The following is a 24,524-nucleotide window of genomic DNA, read 5'->3' as shown; positions in this document are numbered from 1 at the left end:
TTGCAACCATGTTGCAAACAAGAGGAGAGCCTTCCTACAAGCCTGCTGGTGAAGCAGGCAGTGCTACAGAGCGGCTCCAACCCCGGCAGGAGGCACCTGGGAAGTCTGTGCATATGGAGTGGGAAAACCTATCCCATCACATGGGCAGGTTTAGTGTATGGTCAGAGGGAAAGCAAAGGTATGCTGCTGGGCACCACTGGGCAGTCTGAGTTCTCAGAGCAGTGTGTTTCCAGATGCCCTGATAAACTGACACACAGACTTTAATTTGTCCTCCTGGTTGTTAAGGATCATCTGTTCTCTTTGGTGCCAATGTTCCCTGCTGTGAGCTACAGGCTGCCAACTTGCTGCTGGCTCACAGATTCCCACCATGCCTTCACAGCTTCCTTTGTACCACCTCAATGACCCAGGAATGCTGTTGGAAATGGCCCCAGGTCCTAAAAGTTCTAACCTGATTCAGGACTGCATCATTCCATCCAAAATAGGAGGGGCTTCTGATGAGCTTCTGATGCTGTTGTGTGGAAGTGGTGCAAGGCATTGGTTGCTCTGTTAGCTTGGTTGCTGGTATGATTTTCCCTCTGATCTTTAGGAGATGTGGGCTTTGCTTACTCTTGGAACTTCTTGTGGCTGCTGTGAGAATGTCAAACGGAAAACACCAGGAAAGTTCATTGCTCTGAGCAGACCCGTTGCACACTGCTCATTCTGCAGGTGAACAGCATTATAAAAACAACAACAACAACAACAGAACAAGACAAGGCTTTGTTCAGCACTGTATCTTCTAGGTTTTCACCAGAGATTTCCCAGGGCAGCTCCCACTGGTAGCACAGTGCTGTCCTGCAGCAGCTGTGCTGCTCTGAGCTGCCTGCCTGCATGGGACTTGTGTTTCCATCCATTAGTCACAACTGAGTGGCTGCCATCAGCCTGGTGGTGGCAAATACTGCTGTTTTCTCTGATTACACCTAGCAGATGAGGCAAACTTTGATTTCCTGTTCTAGGAGTTTAGAGCACTCAGGTGAAGATTTCTGTTGGTGCTTTGTTAATTCCTGAGAAGTTTACAGGGAAAAATACTTCTTCTTACTGTGGACAAGACTGAGGTGGAGACTACAAAGCAGAGGAAGAAATAATGGAGCCCTGTGCATTTGGGTTTCCCACTCCTAGGCAGGAACCAGGCAATAGAAAATACTAGAGGGGTAAGGAGAGGTGTACAGCACAGCTTTCTTGCTACGGGATATTTGCTCATCACCCTTTCTTTGTGGGCATCTACCTGGACTGATTGCTGCTGAAGGTTTTAGTGCTTCAGCCTGATACAAAGCACCCAAAAAGAATCATCTGTCTTCAGAGCTGTGGCTGTTGGTTGCTTCAGTTACACTGATAATATATTCCATTAATGCTGAAGTCCTTCCCTGTCAAACATAGTGCACAGCACAGAGCTGATCTCAGCCCGAATGGAAGCATCCTGGGCTCTTAGTGATAACTGTGCAGTTTGTGTGATTTTGCTGAACATTTGTCATGCAAAGGGAAGGGTGTATTTTGCCTCCTCACAAACCTTTCCCTTTCCTTTCATTGTTATTTCTCACATTTTTCAGCCCCTAACTCAACACTTCCACACCACAGAAGCAGAGAAAACACCCCCAGCAGGATTGCACTCCAGAAACCCACAGTTTGGTGGTTTCTTGCTGAAGACCATTTGATCTGAATCCAGCAGTGGCTCTGGGAGTTGTGCTCATGCAACCAGAGGGCTGGGCTGTACCAATGCCTACAGGTGCCTCTCTGGGCACAGGCAGTGCAGAGAGGTGCCCCAGGGCCTGCAGCCGTGCTGCTGGCTTTGGCCAGCCTGTTCCTGCTAGCAGAGGGATGGGATGCTTTTCTTATGGTGCTTCTCTTGGTTCCCATTTTGCTTCACCACATCCCCGTAGCCCCTTAGGGGCTTAGTGTGTGAGGCTGTCCTACATCCACTTACAGTTGTTCCCACTGTAACTCCTTCCCCACCCCCTTCCCAGCAAGTCTGAACTGGGTCCTCAGGACACGGCTCTGCTTCTGACTGTTCCCAAATAATTATCATGTAATTCTTCTCCCAAAATAATATGAGGTGTGGGTGAGGCGCATTTGCTTCCAGTGATGTAGCAACACCCCTTACACAAGAGAAATGCTGTGTGTTTCACTAAACTGGGAATGGGGTGACAGCTGTAGGAGTGTGACTAAGGGGCGTCAGTGTGCCCTGGGTGTTGCACGTTGTCTCTGGGACTGCTTTCAGGGGTTGCTCTTTCCCACTGCATGGATATTCCAGCACCTGTTTCATCTTTCCAGCCTTTTCCACTGATTTCCCACAGCTGATCCATCACTGGGGAGGGGGCAGCTCTCCACCCAGACCCCTTCTGTACTTTCTGAGGTTGATGTTTTTACCTTAGTCCTGCTGGGCTCTCTCCTGCCCTTTCTGCACCAAGCATGGTGATTTGCAATGATAAAGGCAGAGTATGCTGTCTGGCTGGGCTGTGCAGGCCTCCTGGAGAGCTTGCATGGCCACTAAGGTCTCGGAGGCAGGCAGAAATAGAAATGAAATTCAGCTGTGCTGATCCTGTAGTGATGAACAAGGATGGAGCTGCAGGTGCCCTAGCTGGTGCTGTGACTCCACAGGGCCCTTCTGATTGCTCCTCTCTGTAGTCAGCCCACCTATTCTTGGGCACAGAAAAGAGGCTCTGAATTTCGGGAAAACACATGTTGTACACCCTAGTATCTGACATTTTTGTTGGTTTTATTTGTGCTTTCTTTCCTTTCTCCTCCCTTTAGTGAAATCCCCGCTGCTCCCCTCTCCCACCTTAGGAGCTTCTGGATTGCAGCTGTAGTCTCAGTTGTTAGCTGTCCAAGCGTGTGGCTGAGCCTTTCATACCATATAAATGGCACGTGTCTTTCCTTGCAGTGAAGAAGATGAAGGCATTACCGTGCCCCGCTGCTTTTCTCTTCCTATTGGCTGCATTCAGCCTGGAGCCATGCCGCTGTGCCAAGCTGCTGATCATGCCCACCATCGTCTTTGACAGCCACTTACGAGTCTTCATGCGTGTGGCAGAGGCACTGACTGAGCGGGGCCATGACCCCGTGCTGCTGCTCCATGAGGCTCGGGAAGTAGAAGCCCACCTGCCTGCCTTCCGCGTGCAGAGATACTGGGGCATCTTCAGCACACAGAGCGCAGATGCGTGGGTGCAGGAGAAGATAAAGCGTGTCTTCCAAGGGAAGATGACCTCTCTGGAGATGTTCTCCTTTTTGGAGAAGTACTTGGAAAACTGTGACCTTGTGCTGGGAAACTCTACCCTCCTGCAGAAACTGCGGCATGAGCACTTTGACCTGCTGCTGGTGGATCCCAATGAGATGTGTGGCTTTATCCTGGCTCATATCCTCGGTGTCAAATATGCTGTGATCTCCACTGGCTTCTGGTTTCCAGCAGAGATTGGTGCCACTTCCCCTGTTGCCTATGTCCCTGAGTTCAACTCCCTGATGACTGACAGGATGAGCTTCTTTGGTAGGACTTGGAATCTCCTGGTCTACGTGATCACTCGTGTGGCTACAAAGCTGGTCATCCTCCCCAAGTTTGAACATCTCATGGAGAAGCATGGGGTGGAGCCCAAGATATCCATGCTAGATCTTGTCCATGGATCAAGCCTCTTCTTCCTCTGTAATGATGTAGTGCTGGACTTTCCACGGCCAACACTCCCCCATGTCATTTTCACAGGAGGCATCCTTGCTGAGCCTGCAAAGCCTCTTCCAGTGGTAAGTGCAGGAAAGCTTTGAGCCATGGTTGCCTATTAAGCTGGGGAGATACTTGGTTCAAATCTGATGTAGAGCTATGTAAGTGCTGTGAGGCTGTTTTGGTGCCAGTGTGCAGTAAGGAGACTGGGAGCACTGAGGACTGTGGGTCTGCAGGAAGGGTACTGAGTTAAGTTGTCTGTCTTGAAGAAGGAGTCAGCTGTGTTATCAGTGTAAAACGATGTGTCCTGTAATGGCAGTATTTTCTTTGGAAGTAGTTCACAAGTAAATTGTTCTTACGTTTTAAGAGGAAGTAGGAAGAACAATCAGTCTTTGTTGCTTCATCACTGCCTTAAATGAATCCAGAATTTCTTCCTTAATCCAGTTTCTCACAAGATATTTCTGCCTACAAGCAGGTAGCCCTAAGAAATAGCAGAGAGCTGTGTTTATTTTCTTATCAAATTCACTGTGGAGTCCCAAAGTATACAAAACCAAGATGTATTGTTCTCTCTTTTCTAAGTGCCAGCCCTGAGGAAAACTCCCCAGGCATCCCAGAGGCTTTCCCTGATCTGTACCTCTCTATCCCCAGTAATAAATTAAGAAGGACAAACCCATAAAGCCTCCAAATGAAGGACAGCATTGGAATGGAGAAGGACCTGTCTCCCATTCCTCTCATTGCTTTACCACTTTTACAAACAGTGTGGGGAAATAGGCTTGGATAATAGCACTGAGGCAGTTGGGTTGTCCTGCTGTCCCAACTGATAGACTGAAATAGAGATAAGATTCAAGTTTCACCTGATTAAATGCCTGTGAAGGTCTCTGATGGCAGCTTTAGTTGTGACTGTGGATTCCCTTTTTGAAGTTAAAAGGAGGAAATGAGATTGGGTACTTTGAATCAGAAGTCTTTGAGATAAGTATGGCTGCACATTACCCTTTCCAGTGTGACACAGCGTGCAGGTAATGCAATTCATGTAGGATGCTCCAAAATCTGTGTCAGAGAGTGACTGCCCTGCAGATCTTGCAAAACATTAGCTTGGTCCAATCTGGACGCATACACGCCTGCCTTATAAAGAAGGGAGTTGTTTGCTGTGGCATTACTCATGTGCTTCATGACTTCCAGAGCCCAGGGCACCCAAAGGGAAGAGTGATGGAGATAGGTCCAGAGCCAGGTGGTAGGTGGCAGCAGGCATGTGGGCAGGTTGATACCCAGGTTATGGGATGGCAACAGGAGAGAGGCCCTTGGTAGATCTAGGTGTAGCTTAAGATATTTCCCATCTCTGCAGGAGCTGGGTTATGTAATTAAAGAATTTATTTCCTCATCTGAAACATTGTGGCAGAGAGTTCCTTTAATTAGGGCACAGTGGAATATAGATATGTATTTGAGAGTTAAGCATCTTTGGTGGTCAATCATACTTCCCTTAGCAACTTTAATACTATTTCTGAAAGCCAGATGTGAAGGCCTAACTATAATGGACAGTGTAATCCTCTGCCTCGTGAGTCACTGAAGTGCTATCCAGCAAAGCCAAGCTAGTACTTCCTCTTCCTTAACAGTTCTAGTGGTTGTATTACTCAAAAGGAAACATGGGATTCAAGAGAAGTGAGAAACCAAAGCCCCTTTTTGAAATCATCGTGATTCTTGGCTGCTGGTGGGGTTTAGAGCTCTTCTGCAAAGAAAGGCTCAAGTCCCAAAGTACCTGAGAAAGGGCAAACATCCCCAGAGAGTAACACTAAAATCTGCTTTGTAACTCCTATATACCTATGATACTCAACATTGTAGGTACTGCTAGTAAAAAATTCTGGTTTAATTGTTTTCTTAAAAACAGGGTGAGTTTTTGTGTTCTTTTTACCCTTCATGTTCTTAGACAATGTGTTGTTTGTTTGTTTCAAGAAAGTATCATATTCAAAGACAATTTGAGAAACTTCCCTAAAATGCCTCTGATGGTGAGCTGGTACACGGGGAACTTGAAAGCAGACAGAATCCATAGCAAGAGGTGCCCAGCAGAGCATATAGGAGAATGTTTCATCTGCTTCACAGCAGTTGTACTGGCTGATGTCTCCTAGTTTCCTTGCTTCCCCAGTTAAAAAGAGATGGATTTGGCTTCATCTTTTCCATAGGCTGTTCTCCACTGGCAGAGGAAGCAGGGGGGAGAGCCTTTCTCCAATAAGATTTCAAGGCATCTGTGTGTGTTTTACCCACAGGATCTGCGTCTCTGGGTGGAAGCAGCAGATGCAGGTGTTGTTGTCGTCTCCTTTGGCATTGGGATCCGAGCTCGTCCCACTGACCTGGTGGAAAAGATGGCTGGCGCGTTTGCCCGCCTCCCACAGCGGGTGGTGTGGAGGTGAGGAGGGCAAGGGCTTCCTTATAACTTCAGTTGGATGAAAATCACAGTTTCCTTTCCCTCTCTTGATCTGATTGAATTTGTAATTGCATGTGTGTCTTTTCCCATCTTGTTCTTGACTTCACCCTACAGATATTTCGGACAGAAGCCAAGAAACCTGGGTGAGAACACACTGATGATGGACTGGCTGCCCCAAAATGACCTGCTAGGTAAGGCAAGGTGTGTGTGTGTGTGTGTATATGTGTGTACTTGTATGCCACTAGCAACATGTCCAAACTACAGCAAAGACGTACAAGGAAAACAGCATCTGTATGGGTCAAAATCTCTCACTTGTTGCATGTACCATCTGTAAGCCTAACACCTTAAGATCAGGTGTTAAGCCTAACACCTGATCTTCGTCTAACACCTGCTTTGAAGCTGTACCTCGGCTGCTATCTCCCACCTCCTCTTGGCTGTGTCCAGCAAGTTTTGGGCAGGAGAGATTAATGTTCAATCTCTCTGCTCAGCATGCTTGGCTTTCACTAAGCGCACAGAAACTGTGTGCCTTGAAGAAGCCACTGATAGCCCTGTTTTGGTGCAGAAGGCACTGACCTGCTGCTGTTTCTCTGCCTGCAGGCCATTCCAATGTGAAAGCCTTCGTCAGTCACTGTGGGATGAATGGAATATTTGAGGCCATTTATCACGGTGTGCCAGTGGTGGGGTTCCCATTCTATGGAGATCAGTTTGACATCATGACCAGAGTGCAGGCGAAGGGCATGGGTATCCTCATGGACTGGAACAGTGTGACAGAAGAGGAGCTTTACCAGGCTGTTGTCACGGTTATCACTGACCCCAGGTAAGGTGTTCGGGTGCATCGAGCTCATCCTTGGTGATGATTGTGTGCAGGGGCTGGTGCCTTTCTGAGATTTGCTGTGGCACTGTGACACAGTGCACTCACCGCCTAATATGACAGAAGCAAATAGTGGTTAAAGTGCCATCCAAGATCTTTATTATCATAATTTTTTAAATCAGCTGTTAGGAGCCCCTACTACTGACCTCAGAGTAAGTAGCTAGGGTGTTAGCAGTTGGCAGGCTGAAGGATTTGGCTCGGTCACCAGATGTGACTGGTGCTGGACAAGGTATACTGGCACAGGCTGACCTTAGACACCTACGATCTGCCTGCAGTCACTCAGCAGCCCCCCTACTGAGGAACTTGAACTAAGGGAGCCTTGCTAACGTGTAACATGCTCTCTGCCATCAGAATGGCTTTCACAGCAGATACAAAGAAAATCATGGAGGAAATGCGCCTCTGGCCCAAGGAAACACCTGCTCATCGAAAGCACCGCTGGATGGATCAGGCCACTTCTCAGCTCTGAAGCCCCTGTCAGAACAATGATTTCTTGTCTTCTTCCCTTGCAGCTACAGAAAAGCAGCTAAACTCATCTCTGCTCTGCACCTGGACACACCGATGCACGCTCTCAACAGGACAGTGTACTGGCTGGAGTACATCCTCCGTCATGACGGGGCACCGTACCTCCGCCCTGCTGTCTACGACCTCTCCTTGTACGAGTACTTCTGCCTGGACATCTTGGCTCTCCTCCTACTGTGCCTGGCCAGCATGGCATTTGTCCTCTACAAGTCTGTGGTGTGGTGCAGGAGGAAGGCGGCCAGCCCTGTCTATCAGAATGGCAATTGTGTGAGAGGCCACTTCACAGAACAGAAGAAATTGCAATAGTGGCTCAGTGTGTTCTAGGGCACATCCCTTCAGTGTGAAACGTGCTGCTGCCATGCCAAGAAATGTATGGCACGCAGGCACAGCGAGAGGCGAGAGATGAGCAGGTCTGGATGAGAAGAGCAGGGGGGAGGGAGGACTGTTGCGAAGGCCGATGTGCACACCTCTGTGTACTGCACTGGTGGGCGGGGATGTGAATTCAGGCATGGGTGGAAGTACTTGGCCAGGATGCTGGGAGTGGGGCATGGGTAGGGAGACTTCTAGGGAGGAGCGTGAGCTGTTCCCTTCTTATTGCGCGTTGGTTTAGATGCTGGTGTTGCTCTTCTCTCTTTCTGCATCTCTGTGGTAACTCTGGAGGTAGGAATAGCGTTTGGTTTAAGGCTGGTTCTGTTTCTCCTCTGGCTTGTTACTAGGAGCCCTGAGAGCCAGGATTCCTTCATTCAGGTGAGGACCTGAGCAGAGCTGTGGGCAGGGAGGGGCACTGGAAGTATTGTTCAAAAGAGAATGAAATCGGTCTGTTCAAAGTTCTGGGGGTAAATATCGTTCTTCCTGCTTCTTTCAACCCTTGGCAATCTTCTTTGTATTTGAGCTAAATTATTATTTTTTTTTTTTAAATAAAGTTATGTTCTTTCCTCCATGTAGCGGTGCTCCAGTCTTGGTTTAATGCGAGTCCCTGAGCCTTGTTTTTTCCCTTTTTGTCACCACTGCCACTCCTCTATGTACTTCTGGGCCCCTACTGACAGCTGTCAGCAGCTTATCTTGGCCTTCCCACAGCTCTCATACTGCCTACTCTGCTCCACCTGTAACACATCCTTGACTGTGGAACCTCTAACCCTGTAGGAAAAGAAGAATTTGGAGCAGACGTGTGTGCCTGGGCCACAGGAAGATCAGCCAGTAGCTTGTGGAGCTGCACGCAGGCAGTGGGCCATGCACAGGCTGTTCACAGAAGCAATGACCTCTGCTCATTCTGAAGAAAATGTCCCTCTCATTTCAACGTGAGCAGACACGCTCTTGTTCCCATCAGGGATGTGGTGTGGAGTGATACCCACGTGTTTTTACTCACTCAGGGCTCTGAGGCAAACCCACACCTGGGTGCAGTTGCACAACCTTCCCACAGCACTGGCTCACAGCCCTGCTGGTGATGCCCTATGCTGAGGGCTCTGCAGAGCTGCCGCAAGCTGGAGAGTAACCTCACTGCCACGTCTGCCCTTGCTGGCATTTCCAGGCTCTGCTCCTGATTGCCTCTGTGTGTGTTTCTCATTCCAGCTGAGGTGCAGCACAGTGTGTAACCTAGTGAGCAGCGGTTTGGCTGGGTTCCAGGGATGCCCAGGGTTGGGGCATTGCCCAGCTCTGACTCGGTGCTTCTTTGACACTTGGCAGTGCTGCCTTCCCTCCCCAGCTCTCAGCATGCAGCAGGGCTGCAGTAGAAGTTTCAGACACCATTCCTGTCTAGGGTGAGTGAGAACAGGCTGTGACCCTACACTGCTGCTGTTCTTCCTGAAATTTCTGACAGCTCCTGGGGTACCCAAGGCTGACGGCAGGCAGTCATGGGCTTGGCGACCTGCTGGGCTGCTACAAAGCAAGGCCTATGTGGCTTTGAGACTGGGACATGGAATGCAATTGTTCCCAGTGGGGGATAATAGAGCAAGACGAGCTGCTATAACAAATAGCGGAGTGTGCATGGGTGGTGGAACCACTGGCTACGTGGCACCTTTCTGCCTCCAAGTTTAAATTTCAAGGTTGGTGTTTTCTGGGGAGAAATATATTGGTGCCATTTCTGCAGTGTGGCTGCAGGCTGCTCTGTGGTGGCTTTGTTGTCATCAATAGGGGCACAAAGGCCTGCTGGGGGCTGGAGAATTGCACTTTGTTTTGCTTGCAAGTGAAAGAGTAGGGAGAATTTTATGGCCCAAGGACTGTGCAGTTTTACAAAAGCCTGAAGATTGTTTTCCAGCTTTCTAGCAACGCTGCCTTCTTGCTGATTGCAGATTCAGAAGGAGATTCAAGGCAGTAAAATAAAAGTATGGCACCACCAGCGTGTTGTCTGCTATAGTGATGTCCTTAAGCTTTTCATGACTACTCTCACTTCCAAACATACAGCAGAGACAGGAAGCATGTTCAGCCAGGGCGTTAAAATATGCATATGAAAAGACATTTCAACAATTCAGTGAGAAAGCTACTTTTAATGAAGTAAAGCACAACCCCCTGCACAAGGACCTCATGAGCAGGCAGTGGCCATACAGAATGTACCCCAGAGAGCCGTCCCCAGGGAGAGCAGTGTATGAATTTGGAAATGGCCAGGAGTTATTCTATGAGTAATGGGGTGGTTCTCTGCAGGTATTTGGATTTATCTATCAAAGATGAGGACTCTCTAGCTTTCCAGCTTTATTCCTAAGTTCCTGAACTATTCTGTGTTCCTGCTAAAGGCACAGCTTTGTCTGTTTGGACTTCTCCACATTAATCTTTCAGTGTTGAAAACAGAGGGAAAGTACAACACTGCTTTCAGCTGGTTATTAAGTTCAATTACCAATAATGAGCAGCCTGTCACACATACAGGTAGGGCCAAAACCTGTGCTGGGGAATGAATGGGGTGAGCTCTGCCCGTCAGACAGCCCTGGTTCCTCCTCTCTGGATATGGTGCTTCTTGGCTGCTGTGTGCCCTACTCTGCCATACACAAGAACACCAAACAGGCAACAAATCCTCCCCCTGTTTTTTCCCCCTTGAGGAGAAGTAGGATATGACTCAATACTTTCCCAAAGCCGAGTCCTCTTCTGCCTTCACCCACCTCTGCTGGTTCACAGGGAGCCCAGCTGGAGTGCTGGCAGTCTCATCTTTGCCCGCAAACTCCTGCCAGGGCTCTGTGGGCAGGGAGGCACAGGGAAAACACTTCTGAAGCTTTTCGAGTTCATCCAGCCATATGGGGATCCTGCTCTGCTCTGGGACAGGTGGCCCTGTGAGTCCACCAGGCCTCACTTGCAGGCACCTTGGGACTTCAAATGAATGTGTTTTCCAGGGTCAGACTGGGCTGTGGACAGGCAGATGTGAAGGAGCACAGCAGGATTTGCAAGCAGCTCATAAAGTAGTGCTGATCAGTCCCGGTGCTTTGTATGCAGGAGGGTCCTGGTGTGCCTTCCATGTCAGCATCCCAACAGGAGAGCCTATCCTCAGCCCAAAGCTACCACATCAGCTCCTCGGCTGGTTTTTCCAGTCTGGGAAGGTGATGGCACCAAATTGTGTCAACAAAATTTGGCTAATAAGGGGGAACCGTCTCCCTCTGCAGGCAAGTGTGAAATCACAGCAACTGTGGGAGGAAAGCGTCCAGGATGGCTCCTTGAAGGCTCCAAGATTTTGACTCATCCCATCATTAAATGGCAGTGAGCAATGAGCAAGAGATGAGGGAGTTTCCTTGTACCTGTGTGCCAGCAAACCTTCCCTTTGGCTGGTGTGTGAGCCTGGTCCAGCCCAGCCACAGCCACTTGCTCACCAAGGGCAGGATCTGCCTGTGGGCCCCTCCCTGGTTGTCCCTATGCCCTTCATTAATCCTCTTGAGGATACGGCAGTGCTTCCCTTTTCTTCCCCATTACAGTTATTTACAGCTATCTTATCCACCACAATAAGTTCTCCTCCAGGATCACCGACTCCCACAGCACAGAGGGCAGAGTTCTCCTCCTTTCAATCAATTTGTGGCTCTTTCTGTGCCCGTCTGGCCAGGCCTGGGGAGCATCTATGCAAGCAGCAGGTGTGAGTGTGTGGAGGAGAATGGCCCAGGGAGAGTGGGACACTGAGAAGCACCGAGCTGTGTTCCCCAGCCTGGAGTGATGCACTGAGCCCATGCTCTGTGGGTGTCTGCTCCTAGCAGTGCCAGTCTGAGGATCAAGACCATAGGGGGTGCTGCACGGCAGGGCTTGGTCACCTTCAGCAGCACTCCTGGTGCCTGTAGGCAGCCTGTGGGAGGTTCTCACATCAGCACTAGTTTCCCAAACGTAATTCATTTGAGGAGGGAAGTTTCTGTGGAGGTTCCAGCTGGATTTCAGTGGTGGGTCTAATTGGCTGTGCCATAGGGACTGGGTGCTTTAAGCTAAGGCGGTATAGCTCATCTCAGCTATGTCCCCATGATGTCAGCTCCAAAATGAAGTGCTGCGCTCCCCAGCAGTGCCATCCCTCACTGTGCACAGAGGACAGGCCAGGGTGGTGAGGGAGGCACGGAGCCAACACCAGCCCTGACAGAATGGAGCACAGAGGCAAGCTGCCAGCAACAGGCATGGAGGCACAGGGTTTCTCCTCAGCAGACACGCAGCAACAGCATACTGGGGGTTTCCAGGCCTGAAGCCAAGCAATGGTGTGATACAGAAACATCATGCTCCCTTCTGAATGGAAGAAGGAACTGCACTCTAATAGCTACAAAGGTTTTGCTCCTTGTTCTTTCTAACTTTGTCCCTCCTTCCATTCCCCCTCCTTCTCCTCTCAGTGGCCTCTTCAAACCAGCTGCCAGGTTTGTCTGAGCTGAAGCAAATTCCTGGGAAGCCCCTTTGTATGGCTGCTGAGTAATAGGCACAAACATTAGTTAGGTTGTGGATTTAGCTGTTTGGCTATCTGGGTATTTAGTTTCAGAATAATAAAGAAAAGCAATTAGAGTCTTTGTTATCCCTAAAACATCAGAATCAGGCTGCTCTCATGCTTCCCACCATCCAGCTGAATCTGCTTACCAATCACGCTACTCCACTGCTGCTTTTAGAGATTTCAGGTGGGGTGCAACTGGGTTGTTCCCTTCTTGGCTTCTTGCAAGTAGTCTTAGCAATAGTAGTTCCAACTGTGTGGTGATCCTCTGGAGGAGAAATTCGGAATTATTATTTAATAGAAGGCCTATTTATTATTTAATAGAATAGAATTGGAATAGTGCTGCTGCTGTCTAATCCCTGTCTCCTTCTGTAAGGTAGGCTGTTACAAGACTGAAGTATGTTCTGATGTGAAGATCACTAACACTCAATAGAAGATTTGCAGTGTAGAGATTGCTTCTGTTACTGGAAGTCCTGGAAAACCAGAGTGACACTTCTCAGCTGTGTAGAGGTAATTGTGCCCAAGGTGGTGTGTGGAATCAATTAACAGTAGTTTAAAGAAAACAAGGTGGCTTTTTTGTATGTATCAAATCAGAGAACAAGAAGCTGGAAGGAGTGGGGAAAAGCAAAGCCTTAGTGGATATGTAATCTTAATGGGTATGTATCTAATGTCCATTGTTTGAAAAGTGAATGAAGAATTGAAAAAAGATTGGTGAACTTTTGTTGAAAGCACTACAGGTTAAACTGTGCCTCTCATGAAAACATGAGTTGGGTGAAGTCTTCAGCTGGAGTTCTGCTTCAGAGACCTTTGTGCCATGCTTTAGGAGGCACAGTCTCAGTTCAAGCAGGAGCAGTGCAAGATTTGGGATTCTAGCCAGGGAAATGCCTAGATGGAGAAGTAGAGAGGGGCTGGCAGGGCTGTGGGCTACATCTGGCTGTGCAAGTGACACAGAGGAATACTCTGAGCTCTGCCAAAGAGAAGGTTTTGTGTTTAGTCTTTGAGAATGCAAGGCATACACTGTAAACAATATAGGCAGCATGTGACAAGGAGGTTTGGTTAATTAACCTGTCATTGTGATGTAGTTCATTTTAATCTTTTCATCCAGAACACGCTCAGTGCTTTAAACAAAAACTGAATGTCAAGTCTTTCTATTGAGCAGTTCACAAAACACAACTGATGCACTCCTGAATTCTTTCCACTCAGCCTCTGTTCTGAGAGTTCTGCAATAAAGGTGCAGCTGATCAGGTTGCTTAAAGCATGCTAAGAATCTTGATCAAGAGTCCTTCAACAGGAATTTTGGCTCACAAGCTTGCCCTGTTTTTAAGGCAGTCAGACCTACCTGATGTCCTCCCTTCTTTGAATTTCCAGCTGTGAAAATTTGACAGTGATGAATTAAACTGACCAACTTTCTGGGAATCTGAAGTTCTGTGGATTCTGAATATGCATTCAGCTGTTGTTTCCAGAATTAAGTTTAAAAGCACAGCAACTCCAGGCAAAATCTCACTGGCTCACTCACTTCACTTTTTTTACTCTATTTACAAGTGCCGCCAGACTACTAGCAGGTTTTAAGAGAAAGTAACATGGATGGTAACCGCTGCCGTGCCACCAGGAGGAGCACTCCGTTGAGATGATTTTCAGAGTCAGTGTTTCATGAGGGATTTGCAACCCATAACCTTTAATTCGGAGCAGAGAAGCTGCTCTGATGGCATTTGTGCAGAGAGGGACTGCAGATAATGGCATCTTTAGGTTAAGCGACATCACCATTACTTTTGTGTTTAACCCTTGGGAGATTAGCTATCCTTGACATTAATTTTGGAGTGCTCTGCAGTGGTAGGAGTAACTTGGTCAGGGAATAAGAAATAACTTGGAGCACTTGTAAGGACTCCAAAGGGTGACTTCTGCTGAACCTTCTCCTCCCATTCTGTGGATCTGCATTGTTCTGTCCTGCCAGGGAAGCACTCTTGCATGGCAGGAGGAGGAAGTCCAGCCTAGCATGTTTCCCACCACAGTTTTTTGGAGAACACCTGTATCAAGGAGGCAACACTTGGCTAGTTCTCTGCAAAACTGTTCTCAGACCTCCAACCTTTGTTGTTATTGTGCACATCCTTCAGAAGGGCCATGCTAAAACGCAGTGAGGGTCACATACAGATCTACTTGATACAGTGGCATGTTGCCATGAGAAGGAGACCTTTAGGCTGAACTGCGGCTCGTCGTGTCTACTGGTCAGCACTGTGCAGGGAGCTGCAAGGGAGGACTACTTCCTCTGTTACTGTGCAGAAGCTGTATGAGCCTCCCACTGCATCAGTGTGCATCCCAAGTGCCCATTTGGGTGACTTGTGAGGAAATGCCACTAGAAAGAGAGTGGAGAAGCAGGGCAGAGAGGGTCTGCTTGTGGGGGGCGGGGATCCTCTTCTCTCCTGGGGCCTGAGGTCCCTGCTGCTCTCAGGGCAGAAGAGCTCAGGAAGGACCAGCCTTCTACCTGCTCTTGCTTGCCGTGCCTCCCTATGCATTTCTGGTCTTTTGCTCCCCTCTAACGGCCAAAGAGGATCTTGCTGCAGACAATGCTCTCATGGGCTCTGGTGCTCGAATACCTGCGTGCTAGATCGGAGCTGCAGGCGGACTCATTGCATATCAGCATTGTAGGATTATGTGGGCATCAGTGAATGTTAGCCTTGCTCTCAGGGTGATTCCTCCAGCATCTTCTGTCACTGTGGCCTGTGGAACGACAGCAGGACCAAACTGATGATGGAGAAGAAATTAGATTAGAGGGAGTTTCAGGAATCAATTCTCAGTGTTTTCTGTCAGTGACAGCATGCAGTGCATGCTGTGATTTGACGTGCTTTGCATTCACTTTGCCTTCCTGGAACATTTACAAGGGAGCTAGATGCTGGTTTACTCCAAAATGTGGCGTCTTCGGAGATCTGTATGATATATATAATTTTTGTTCACCTTGGATTTTGTTCACCTTGTTCAACATGGATTTAATCTATAAAGATGAAATAATAATTTAAGTCCAGAACCTGAGAATTCTTCACAACCAAGTGCAAAGCTATAACATATAGTTACTTCTAATGTTACAACCAAGTGCAAAGCTACAACATATAGTTACTTATAATGGTCCTCACTGCATGTTTCTTCCCTGTGAACTTGGAACAAATCTGTATTTACTGAAAATCCTACTGAATTGTTCTACTGAATATTTTGTCAGGACCATACATGAGTCCAAAGTTTTTATTTGCTGGCTTTGGTGAAGGCTGTTTGGAAGACATGACTGTGTCAGCCTCCTCCATTGTTTCTTGGCTTTCTGAGCAGTTTTGTCCCAGTGGAATCATGCTCCTTAACAGGGCACACAGTATGCAGCTTTTTCTAACAGATGGGAGGAAATAGACAAGGAAGACTGGCTGCAGGAGTAGTACTGAGAACCTGGGAAGCTGTGGCACCAACATGCTGCTTTCTAGGAGCTGGGACAACGGCACAAGGCAATTAAATCTGTTGGGTTGAGACTATTTCCAGCAGTGAGTACTAATATCCAGTCCTGCCACTCTTATGCAAGTAATTTTATTGCTGGTTTTAATCCTTGGCAGAAAGCAGAAGCGTTGGTTATTTGGAGATCTCTGGCTCTTAGCTCAATTTTATGGTACTATTTTATGGTATGTTCTATAAAAACGTCAAGTGTTTGCACCTTGAATGTAATCTCACAATATGTGTGGGACTACCTAGACTTCAGCAAAGACTTTGACTCTGTTTCCCACAGTATTCCTGGAGAAGTGGGTGTTCCCATGGTTTGGTCAGGTAAAAAACTGACTGGAAAGCCAGACCCAGATTGTGGTATTGAATGGAGTTAAATCCATGGAGACATTATCATACTTGTGACCGGTCACAAGTGGTGGTCCCCAGGTGTCAGTACTGGGACCAGCCCTGTTTAATATTTTTATTGATGATCTGGACAAGGGGATTGAGTGTACCTTCAGTAAGTTTGCAGATGACACCAAGTTGGGGGGATGTGTCCCTCTGCCTGGGAGTAGGAAGGCCCTATGGAGGGATCTGGATAGGCTGGATCAATGGGCTGAGGCCAGTCATATGAGCAAGACCAAGTGCTGTGCACTGCACTTCGCTCACAGCAACCTTATGTGACGCTACAGGGGAGGGGCAGAGTGGCTGTCAAGCTGCTCAGAGGAAAAGAGTGCTACTTGGAAGTGCTAATTGACAGCTGGCTGAACATGAGCCAACAGTGTGCCTAGGTGGCCATCTTGGCAGCCTGTCTTGTATCAGAAAGAGTGTAGGTGATCATACCCTGTATTCAGCTCTGCTGAGGCCACACCTCAGGAACTCACTAAAAAGAAAGACACTGAGGCCCTGGAGCAGGTTTAGAGAAGGGTATTGCAGAGGGAACTGCGATTGTTCAATCTGCATAAGAGGAGGCTCAGGGGAGACATTATCATACTCTACAGCTCCCTGAAAAGAGGTTGTGGTGAGGTGGGAGTCAGTCTCTGCTCCCAGGTAATAATGATAGAATGAGGGGGAATGGCCTCAAGTTGTGCCAGGGGATGTTCTGGTTGGATATTAAGAAAAAACTTCAGAAAGAGTGGTAATGTGCAGGAACAGGCTGCCCAGGGAAATGGCGGAGTCACCATCCCCAGGGGCATTCAAGAAACTTGGAGATGTGGCACTGAGGGACGTGGTTAGTGGGCACTAGGTGGACTAGATGATCTTCTCCGACCTTAATGATTTTATGGTTACTGAAACATACAAGAGGTCTGGACCTGGTAATGTTCCCTCTTCAGCTCATAGGCAGGCTGCTTTAGAAACCACTGCATCACCCACACTCCACTAAAGATGGCTGAGATCACTGCTGCCAGAGGGAAAGGATGGCAACACCCAACCCAGGCAGCTTCTTGGAGTGACCCAAGTGGAGCAGGAAATGTAAGGGCTGGGGGTTCTCTGGCACGGGCCCTGATTGCAGTGTGTTGATGCATGGTGTTCTCTGCTGTGTCCTTTCAGGTCAGGCAAGATGTTTCTTTTCTGTAACGTTGCTTTCTTCAACAAATAAATAAAAATTAGTAGAATTTGACTAGAGCTGCTAAAGATTGGAGTGCAGAACAGCCGAGCAGAGAATTGCAGCTTGGTTCTGCCAAGGGCACAAAGAGAAGGAAGGGAAGAGAGCGTGAGGTGAGGGGGATGAAACTCTGCAATGGTTGTTTTCCTTCACAGTATGGCAAAACCACTGCTGATCAGAAACCTGTAAGCTGACTTTCCTGAATAACCTACAAGTCCTTTGGAAAGAGGGGAATAAGTCAGGATGGTGCAAAATGAAACGGGATTTTCATTCCTGTGCCAGACTCTTTCTGCCCGATAGAACAGAGAGCAAATCTCTCATCCAGACAAACGTTTCCTTCCTGTTAGAAGAAGCAGCTGTGCTGGTTTTTTTTTTTGTTTTTGTTTTGTTTTTTTCTGCCAAAACCTTATTTTGAGCCTTTCTGTAAAAAGGCTGGCTTTTCTGCCCAGCTGTTCTCTACAAGTGTTACAGGCACCTCCCTGTTGAAGTAGGCTTGAAGCCTCTTAACAAAAGCCATTGTGGTTTGTGCCTTCTAAAGAAAGGCAGAATTTTTCCTACTACTTTATTTATGGAGCCTTGGTTGGAGGTGAAATTATTATCTTACCTTGGAGTTTCCAGCTCAGGGAAGAAGGCATTTGAACCAGGAAGGTGGTGCTTGGCTCTGGTCTACTGAGTCTTGATAAGTGGGCAGGTGGCATGTGGCTGGGACTCAGTGACCAGTGAGAAGCAAACCCCTCAACAGACCCACTTGCTGGCCTCACTGATGCACAAGGTTTATACTTGTATCTCCATGAGTTAGAAGAAGACCTGAGCCTCTTTTTAACTGAGCAAGTTTTCACAGATGCTTTGTTATCCGAAGTCCACTTCCAGGCATGGTAATGATGATCTCTTAATCGGCAAGAGACAAAAGGCAAGCAATTGTCACTCGGGCAGGAAAGAAGAGGAAGAGGTGGGGATAACAACAAAGAGAAGAGTGCCTGTGTGCTAGATCACAAGGTTGTCCAGGATGCTGGTTATCCAAGCACTGACCAAGTGTTGCTCTTTCCTGTTACTAGCTTTCCCCCACAACATGAGGTCATGAGCAGAAGCTGATGACAGCAGCAGGGCAGAGAGCACTACGTCCAATGCCCTGACCTTGCAGCACAGCAGCTAACTGCAGATTTAAAAACAGCAGCTCTTGAAAGCAAGAGAGAACTGATCATAAGGACTGATTTTGGCTGTGTTTCTGGACAGATAAATCCTGGATTGTTAGTTCTGTGGGTGCAACAGATTGAAGTTTAGCAAGCCCTCCATTGCAAAGATGTAACCAGCCTTTACACCTGCTGAGAAAATGCTGAATCTTGGCAACCTAGCTTTTTAAATGATGTTTCAGTTTTCAGACAACGCCCTGAGAAACTGTGAAGACTTTGAGCGTCTGGCAGAGAGAAGAGGGCTCAGGTGCCCTGGAGCTCCGTGTCTGTACGGTGTTCGACTGCAAGTGCCACCAGCGGGGTGTGTGCATGGCACAGAGCTGAGCGCCTGGTGGCCACCCCAGTGATGGGCGTCCAGGTGGAAGTCGGGTGAAACACAGGAGCCTGAAGGAGCGGCGTCTGGAGGCACAGCTAGGCGTGCTGTGTTCAGCGCATTATGCCTACTAACCCCGAAACTTACCTGCATAGCGCAGGCCAGCAGCAGGTGCCCCGCTCCGCGCCGCCGAGCAGCCCCAGGCGACGACGGACGGGCGGGGGCGGTCCCGGGGCGGTGCCTGGGTTCGGCTCGGTGCGGACAGCTGCGGGACCGTGCGGCGCGGTGCTGGGCTTTAACCCGTCGGCGCTGGAGGTCATGGAGCAGAGCTTTAACGAGCGGGAGGCGATCAGGTGGATCGGGGAGAACTGGTGAGCGCTGGGTGCGATGCCGTAGGAACAGGAACAGGGGCTGGGGCGCGTCTCGGCTGCCGTGTGGGGATGAGACAGAGCAGCTGGGGCTGGCGGGGGAGGGCTGGAAGGAGAAAGTGGAAATTATGGCCCGAAACTATTGGGAAAAGGGGCTGTGGGTCCTGACCTGCGTTGGAAGATGTCCCTATCTGACCGAGCTGCTGTGTGAGAATGAAAAACATCTGCTAGCGCAAGCTCCTGTGTTTGCAGTGAGGCTGAATCCCTAACCTGCAGCAAAATGCTGCTGTCGAATAATTTGGTGCCTGCACTCTCAGCCTGAATAGCCAAGCTTGTTCCTCAAGAATATCCCCAGTGGCTTGATGTCATAAACATTATTCGATGGGCAATTGCTCTGCTGGATTTAAAGAAGATGTTGAAGAGTAGCCTCCTCTTCTTATATGGAGCTCTTGCTTAAACTAATTCTTCCTGTTTGGAAAATTTGCTTTACCCATTTGTGCATTCACTCAGAAGTCAGCTGAACAATAAAGAAATACATCGAGCTCAGTTACATCTTGTTCTGAAATTTTTCTACCTTTTGAAGAGCAAGGGGCAGATCTCACTTGCTTTTCTCTCTGCTGCCCACAGTTTTCTTGTCCTCATAATACCTTTAATAAATGCACCTCCTCAGTGTTTCCTGTTCACTGCAGGGGAAACCCCTACAAGTCGCCTTCTTTCTTCCAGTGTGTAACTGATTTGCTGTACTTTCCTCAGAACCTGTCCACATTTCACTCTGGCTTCCTACTGCTTTTCACTTTCAGGAGCAAAGGGATGGCTCTTACCTAAACGAATTTGCAGCAAGAAGGTGGCTTTGCATTTACTCGAGGTGTTCTCAGCTTAACTCTCTGTGACTACAAACAGTAATTGCTACCTTCTTTGTAGCAATGTTTGGCTCTTGTGCAATTTTGTATTTCGGAGAGGACAGCCTGTTTAGCTCCCGAGCTCCAGGAGAAAAGGGAGTTGTTCTCAGCCAGAGGAAGCCTTTCTGACTTCTTTTTTCGCTTTTACACGCGGTGACTCCCAGCCACGAGGAGCCCGGTGCAGCTGTGGCTCGAGTGGAGACCTGGCGGGGCTGGGAGCCAGTCTGTTCTCCATGTGTTGTTACGGCGGCACTTGGCCCTGGGGGACGGCACACCGAGTGTCTGAGGGGACAGGCTGGCGTGTAGCGAGCAGGGGAAGCCGGGAGGGGACAGTCCCGGACCTGTAGTGAGGAGGGCTGGGGACCTCAGCAAGTCGCCGGCTGCATCTGCGGCGCTGCTGCGTGGAGAATGGCTCGCCAACGGCTCTGCTGGCTGGGGCTGGGCTCCTGAGCCCGCGGGCAGGAGTTTGTTAGCACTGAGACCACCGGAGCACGGGCTGGAAGGGCAGGGCGGCAGCCCGGGCCCCTTCAGCGGAGCCCCTCGGTGCTGACACACTGCTGGGATTGAAGTCAGGTCACCGCAGCTTGCTTAAACAGCCGTTTATGCTCCAGTAGCGCCTGAGGTCAAACCAGGTGGTGCTTTGCTCTTCATCCCTGCCCCAGCGTAACGATTGCAGGATTAGCTCCTGCAGATGCGCCCCAGCTCTTTGCTAAGGACTAGCTTTTAAAGACGCTTGATTAAGTAATGGCTCCTGGAATAGTTGCAAATCTCTTTTGCCCTTCTGCACTTTCTTGGCAAGCAGCTGGGAGGTGGAGCAGGGCTCTCTGCAGTGCTTGGGGTCGCCTGCTCAGAGAGCTCCGTTGCGGTGAGCTCAGCAAAGTGGTGGAAGGAACACTCATCCCAGAGCACCGGGCTGCCGAATCTGCTCCTGCAGAGCAGTCGAGGGCTTGGTTTTGTACTGGGCCATCGGAATCTGCTGCTCACCCTGTGTGTGAGAGCTGTGCTGTTAGGGCCGTGTTTCAGCTCCAGGTCCTCTGCTCTGTTTGGTTCTCTTCCCACTGCTTTCTCATCCCACTGCATGGTGGAGCCCGTAGGGGGACAGCCCTGCTCAGCCTCCGCACTGCAACTGGTTCCTTTGCCCAATGCACAGGTGCACAAAGCAACAAAACACATCAACCTGTCTGCTCGGGATCCTGCTTGCAGGTTGTCATGTCCTTGTCCCACAGGGGCCTGCTTGCTGGAGCAGCTCCTGCTCTCACCTGTGATCCCAGGATTCCTCCTCACTCACTGCCAGGAGAAGCTTCCTGTGACCAAACCCAACACTTACACAAGAATGGGCGATGTTTTATTCTTTTATTTTTTGTTGAGAACTTTGCTGGGGCCACAGAACTCCACTGCAAAGAGGAACTCAGCCTGGCTCTTTCCCTAACTGCTCTTTCTCTTCTTGCAGGTATAACACCTTCCTTTTTTCTGTAGCTTATGTGATTCTGATCTTTGGAGTCCAATATTTAATGAAGGACAGGAGAGGCTACAATCTGCGCATGCCACTGGCCCTCTGGTCCCTGGGGCTGGCCTTATTCAGGTAAGAACTCTCAGCCTGGCTCTACCTGACAAGTTCTAGCTCTGGTTTGTTTATTTATTTTGCCATGCAAGATGTAATGATCAGTCTAGAATACTTGGTTTTGAACAGTCTAGTCTTTTGGTACTGGTTTCCTACAGAGACCACGAGAAAGCCACAGTCTGTGCTCTGTGATTAAGTAGACTTCACATTGCCAACGTTGCCCTCATCTCCACATGTCTTCGGCCTGGTGAGGGAGCACTGAGCAAGCCTCCTGCCTTGCTAGGCCCTGGCTGTAGAGGAGCACCTCTGCCTTTGAGCACAAATTGGCTTGGAATGACTGATCACAGTCTGTTTGGAGATGTCATGAAATGTACAAACTGATAGCAAAGAAGCCTTCTGAGGGTGAACTGGACACAGCTTTCAGATCTCCTTTGGTTTTCTTGCAGCGCCGTTGGGGCCCATCGCACCTGGAAGCACATGGTCTTCATGCTGACTACTGTGGGATTTAAACAGTCAGTGTGCAATCAACTCTTTTATGTTGACCCCATCTGCAAGCTATGGGTCTATTTATTTATACTGAGCAAAGTCCTGGAACTGGGTGAGTCTGAAATCTCTCCTTTTGCAACATATTCAGAACTCCTTTGCTTTTATGAGCAGGCTTTTCTTCACAGGACTCTGTCAGAGAACAGGACTGTTTTGCCTTGCACGTCACTCACTCTTCTTGCTTCCTGTTTCTCAATCTAGATGATGTGCAGTCTTTCTGCAGGGGTACAGCCTGATGTTCTTACACTGGTTTCACCTTCTCAAGCCAATGGGCTGTTCTGCAGTGGGAAGACAGCAGCAGATAGGGGAGTGCTGGGACACAAGTGCAGCCCCATGGGGTTTTTTTGCATCAAACCTGCAAGAGCTTTCTTTTCTATAGCAGGAGCCTGTTGAAGTGTTTGTGGCAACACTTCCATTGGCAAGTGTCAAGTCTGTTAGGAGCAGAATTGCTTGCAGAAACACAAAGAGGGGTTGAAACTGTCAGTAGGAAGTTTATCCCCTGTGAACAGCAGGTGCCTGTATGGGCAAATTTGACATGAAGCTAGTCTTGGTGGGCTCAAGCCAGGTAATAACTGTAGCATTACAGCTCTCTCATTCTGTTTCACCTGGAGGCTTGCATAACTTCTGTGATTTGCCTGACTGATGATGCACCTCTCCTCCAACCAAGGTGACACCGTGTTCATTGTTCTCCGGAAACAGAAGCTCATATTCCTCCACTGGTACCACCACATTCTCACGCTCATCTATTCCTGGTACTGCTACAAGGAGATGTTGTCAGGTGGCGGCTGGTTCATCACCCTAAACCTCACTATCCATACTGTCATGTACTCCTACTACACCGTGCGAGCAGCGGGCTTCCGGTTACCCCTCTGGATTGCCATGGCAATCACCTTTTCACAGATTCTGCAGATGGCAGTAGGTGTAATATTGTGCATCTTGCTCATCTTCTGGAAGGAGGATGAGGTCTGCCTTTGCAGTTGGCCTAGCATTTCCTTTTCATTGCTAATGTACCTTAGTTATTTGGTGCTCTTCTGTAAGTTCTTCTCCAAGTCTTACCTGACGAGCACTCAGAAATTGAAGGGAGAATAAAACTGGGGAGGGAGGAGGTGGAAGCTGGGAGGCAGGTGAGGGAAAGGGGAACTATTCATTTCTGGGTTGAGCTCAGGTACCCGATGGGATGGGGGGTGGTGAAGGTCCCTGTGGATGAAAGCCTTCAGGTTAACTCGTGCATTGGCCTTTGGCATGTTTCCCTCCCAATGGGGACTTGCCAAAGTGAGGCATAGGTTGCCATGTGCAATGCAAGGAGGAGGGAGGCAGAACTGGAGACTCCTTTGGTCCAGCTCCTGGCCCATATGATGCTGCCTAGTTTTGGGCTCACTCTGTCAGAGAGGGAAGGAACCATGCTCTAGCTCATCTGCTGTTCTTGGTTCTGCTGGCGATGAAGACCCCTCTCTGCTTAATACAAGGAAAGCAATGAGTGGCTGCAAGTCTTCTCTCCACAACTGTTTGCAGAGCACAGAATGTACAGCTGAGAAGTAACACAGACCTCTGAGCTGAGCCCAGGCATTTAGCCTTACCCAATCTGCCATAAATGCTTGGCATGCTGATACAGGTTCAAACATCACCTCCCATAAGGCTACACCTAGAGTCACACAATGAATCACTTGAATGTTGGTGGTTATTACCATGAGAGTGCTGAGCAGGCTGACTGGGACAGCTGCTGCCTGGGCTCTGAGTAAGACCAGGTGTTGCTGCGGGCCCTGCCAAGGGACAGACCCATGGGTGGGAGGCAGAAGGGTCTGAGAACTCCTCTCTGGGTGCATTGGAAATGGCAATGGTGATGCCTGAAAATGACTAAAATAAATGCTGTTGTGTGTGGGTTTGTTTATTTGATGCCTTTGTTCTGAGTGGTGTGGGAAGCACTAATTTCTCCCTGCATCCTGCTTGCTCAGCCACAGCACGGCACCACAGGCTCTGTCTCTCCGTGGGGCGTTTCCACCACTGCCTGCAGCTCCCCAGATCCCTCCCCACGTTGAGGCCCTCTGTCCCTGCACACAGCTGCCCTCGCCACGGAAGGGCTCTAGCAGAGGCGAGCCTTGGCTGGCTTGTGGCAGCAGCACGCCTCACACCTGGCTCAGCAGGCACAGAGACACCCAGAGTGTTCCATTTGCACTGCAAAAAGAGCAAAGAGGTGATGAGTAGCACAAGCGTACAGAGCCCGGACAAAGTAATCTGCTTTGCTCCCATGGCAGGT

General features: G+C 49.0%; 2 protein-coding genes across 2 annotated transcripts; both read left to right on the top strand.

The window, feature by feature from the left end:
- The first annotated feature begins 2,922 nt into the window (after positions 1-2,922).
- Positions 2,923-7,849, top strand: LOC122160237 (2-hydroxyacylsphingosine 1-beta-galactosyltransferase-like). Its single transcript, XM_042818601.1, has 5 exons — positions 2,923-3,759; positions 5,935-6,074; positions 6,207-6,283; positions 6,690-6,909; positions 7,473-7,849. Exons 1-5 carry the CDS (start codon positions 2,923-2,925, stop codon positions 7,786-7,788), a joined length of 1,590 nt encoding a protein of 529 aa, XP_042674535.1. The 3' UTR covers positions 7,789-7,849.
- An 11,358-nt stretch (positions 7,850-19,207) lies between these two features.
- Positions 19,208-23,359, top strand: ELOVL3 (ELOVL fatty acid elongase 3). Its single transcript, XM_042818811.1, has 4 exons — positions 19,208-19,270; positions 21,617-21,748; positions 22,174-22,325; positions 22,938-23,359. The coding sequence occupies exons 1-4, from the start codon at positions 19,218-19,220 to the stop codon at positions 23,357-23,359; spliced, it is 759 nt and encodes a 252-aa protein (XP_042674745.1). The 5' UTR covers positions 19,208-19,217.
- Positions 23,360-24,524: the final 1,165 nt, after the last annotated feature.

Source organism: Centrocercus urophasianus, unplaced genomic scaffold (genome assembly GCF_019232065.1).
Source record: "Centrocercus urophasianus isolate 14NV4802_14NV808 unplaced genomic scaffold, USGS_Curo_1.0 seq_17, whole genome shotgun sequence".
Lineage (NCBI taxonomy): Eukaryota > Metazoa > Chordata > Aves > Galliformes > Phasianidae > Centrocercus > Centrocercus urophasianus.
This window is presented reverse-complemented; position numbering and strand designations above follow the sequence as displayed.

Bases quoted from the DNA above. Each gene is read 5' to 3' on its own strand.
- LOC122160237 (XM_042818601.1), top strand. From the start codon at position 2,923: ATGAAGGCATTACCGTGCCCCGCTGCTTTTCTCTTCCTATTGGCTGCA. The intron at 6,075-6,206 runs GTGAGGAGGGCA...TTCACCCTACAG, and splicing joins CCACAGCGGGTGGTGTGGAG to ATATTTCGGACAGAAGCCAA. The intron at 6,910-7,472 runs GTAAGGTGTTCG...CTTCCCTTGCAG, and splicing joins ACGGTTATCACTGACCCCAG to CTACAGAAAAGCAGCTAAAC.
- ELOVL3 (XM_042818811.1), top strand. From the start codon at position 19,218: ATGGAGCAGAGCTTTAACGAGCGGGAGGCGATCAGGTGGATCGGGGAG. The intron at 19,271-21,616 runs GTGAGCGCTGGG...CTCTTCTTGCAG, and splicing joins AGGTGGATCGGGGAGAACTG to GTATAACACCTTCCTTTTTT. The intron at 21,749-22,173 runs GTAAGAACTCTC...GTTTTCTTGCAG, and splicing joins CTGGGGCTGGCCTTATTCAG to CGCCGTTGGGGCCCATCGCA.